Genomic DNA, 1,300 nt, shown 5'->3' on the forward strand with positions numbered 1-1,300 from the left:
GTTGATGGAGAGGAGCTCGGGGGGGTTGATGGAGAGGAGCTTGGGAGAAGGATGGAGGGTTGATAAGGAAGAGGTCAGAAGATAGATGGAGGGTTGCTGGGGAAAGAGGTCAGGAGGTGAATAGAGGGTTGATTGGAAAAGGGTTAGGAGAAGGATGGAGGCTTGATGGCAAAGAACTCAGAAGGACAGAGGGTTGATAGGGAAGTGGTCAGGAGAAAGACGGAGGGTTGATAGGGAAGTGGTCAGGAGAAAGACGGAGGGTTGATAGGGAAGTGGTCAGGAGAAGGACGGAGGGTTGATAGGGAAGTGGCCAGGAATGGTCAGGGAAAGGACGGTGGGTTGATAGGGAAGTGGCCAGGAATGGTCGGGGAAAGGACGGTGGGTTGATAGGGAAGTGGTCAGGAGAAAGACGGAGGGTTGATAGGGAAGTGGTCAGGAGAAAGACGGAGGGTTCATAGGGAAGTGGCCAGGAGAAGGATGGAGGGTTGATAGGCAAGTGGTCAGGGAAAGGACGGAGGGTTGATAGGGAAGTGGTCAGGAGAAAGACGGAGGGTTCATAGGGAAGTGGCCAGGAGAAGGATGGAGGGTTGATAGGCAAGTGGTCAGGGAAAGGACGGAGGGTTGATAGGGAAGTGGTCAGGAGAAAGACGGAGGGTTGATAGGGAAGTGGTCAGGAGAAAGACAGAGGGTTGATAGGGAAGTGGTCAGGAGAAAGACGGAGGGTTGATAAGGAAGTGGTCAGGAGAAGGACGGAGGGTTGATAGGGAAGTGGTCAGGAGAAGGACGGAGGGTTGATGGGGAAGTGGTCAGGAGAAGGACGGAGGGTTGATGGGGAAGTGGTCAGGAGAAGGACGGAGGGTTCATAGGGAAGTGCTCAGGAGAAGGACGTAGGGTTGATGGGGAAGAGGTCAGTAGGAGGACCACTGAGGTTTCGTGGGGAAGAAGTTGGCATTGGTGCTCAACCTAATAACTATTGACATTTTGTTTCTTGATGTCTGAAGGTATCACAAGGTGCTGAAGAGGGGCAAGCAAAAGGAGGCCATAAAAGAGTTTGAGGAACTCCGAACGACAAATCCAGAAGCTGCTTTGGAGGAATTGGAGAAACTTGAGAAGACCAGGATGGAGGTATGTGAGATGTGTATCCGTAGCGGGATGTGTGATTACCCAGAACTTGGAGGGCCAGTAATGGTACGGCCTAAAAAGACAAACATCAAATGTGCTTTGTTTGTTATAGGACTCAGAGAGAACCAAAGCCAAATTAATTTTAAAGAAATGGGGGGGGGGGGGGGGGGGGGGGGGG

General features: G+C 52.1%; 1 protein-coding gene across 1 annotated transcript in view; it reads left to right on the top strand.

Annotated features, from left to right (window-relative positions):
* The window catches only part of LOC108796737 (U3 small nucleolar RNA-associated protein 14 homolog A-like), a 27,466-nt gene that overhangs the window by 15,486 nt on the left and 10,680 nt on the right, over positions 1-1,300 (top strand). Inside the window, exon 9 of the mRNA XM_018568249.1 lies at positions 1,002-1,125. Coding sequence (XP_018423751.1) covers positions 1,002-1,125 — 124 coding nt within the window. The remainder of the gene's footprint in view (positions 1-1,001; positions 1,126-1,300) is intronic.

The sequence above is a fragment of the Nanorana parkeri genome, unplaced genomic scaffold (genome assembly GCF_000935625.1).
Source record: "Nanorana parkeri isolate BGI_ZX_2015 unplaced genomic scaffold, ASM93562v1 scaffold1162, whole genome shotgun sequence".
Taxonomy (NCBI): Eukaryota; Metazoa; Chordata; class Amphibia; order Anura; family Dicroglossidae; genus Nanorana; species Nanorana parkeri.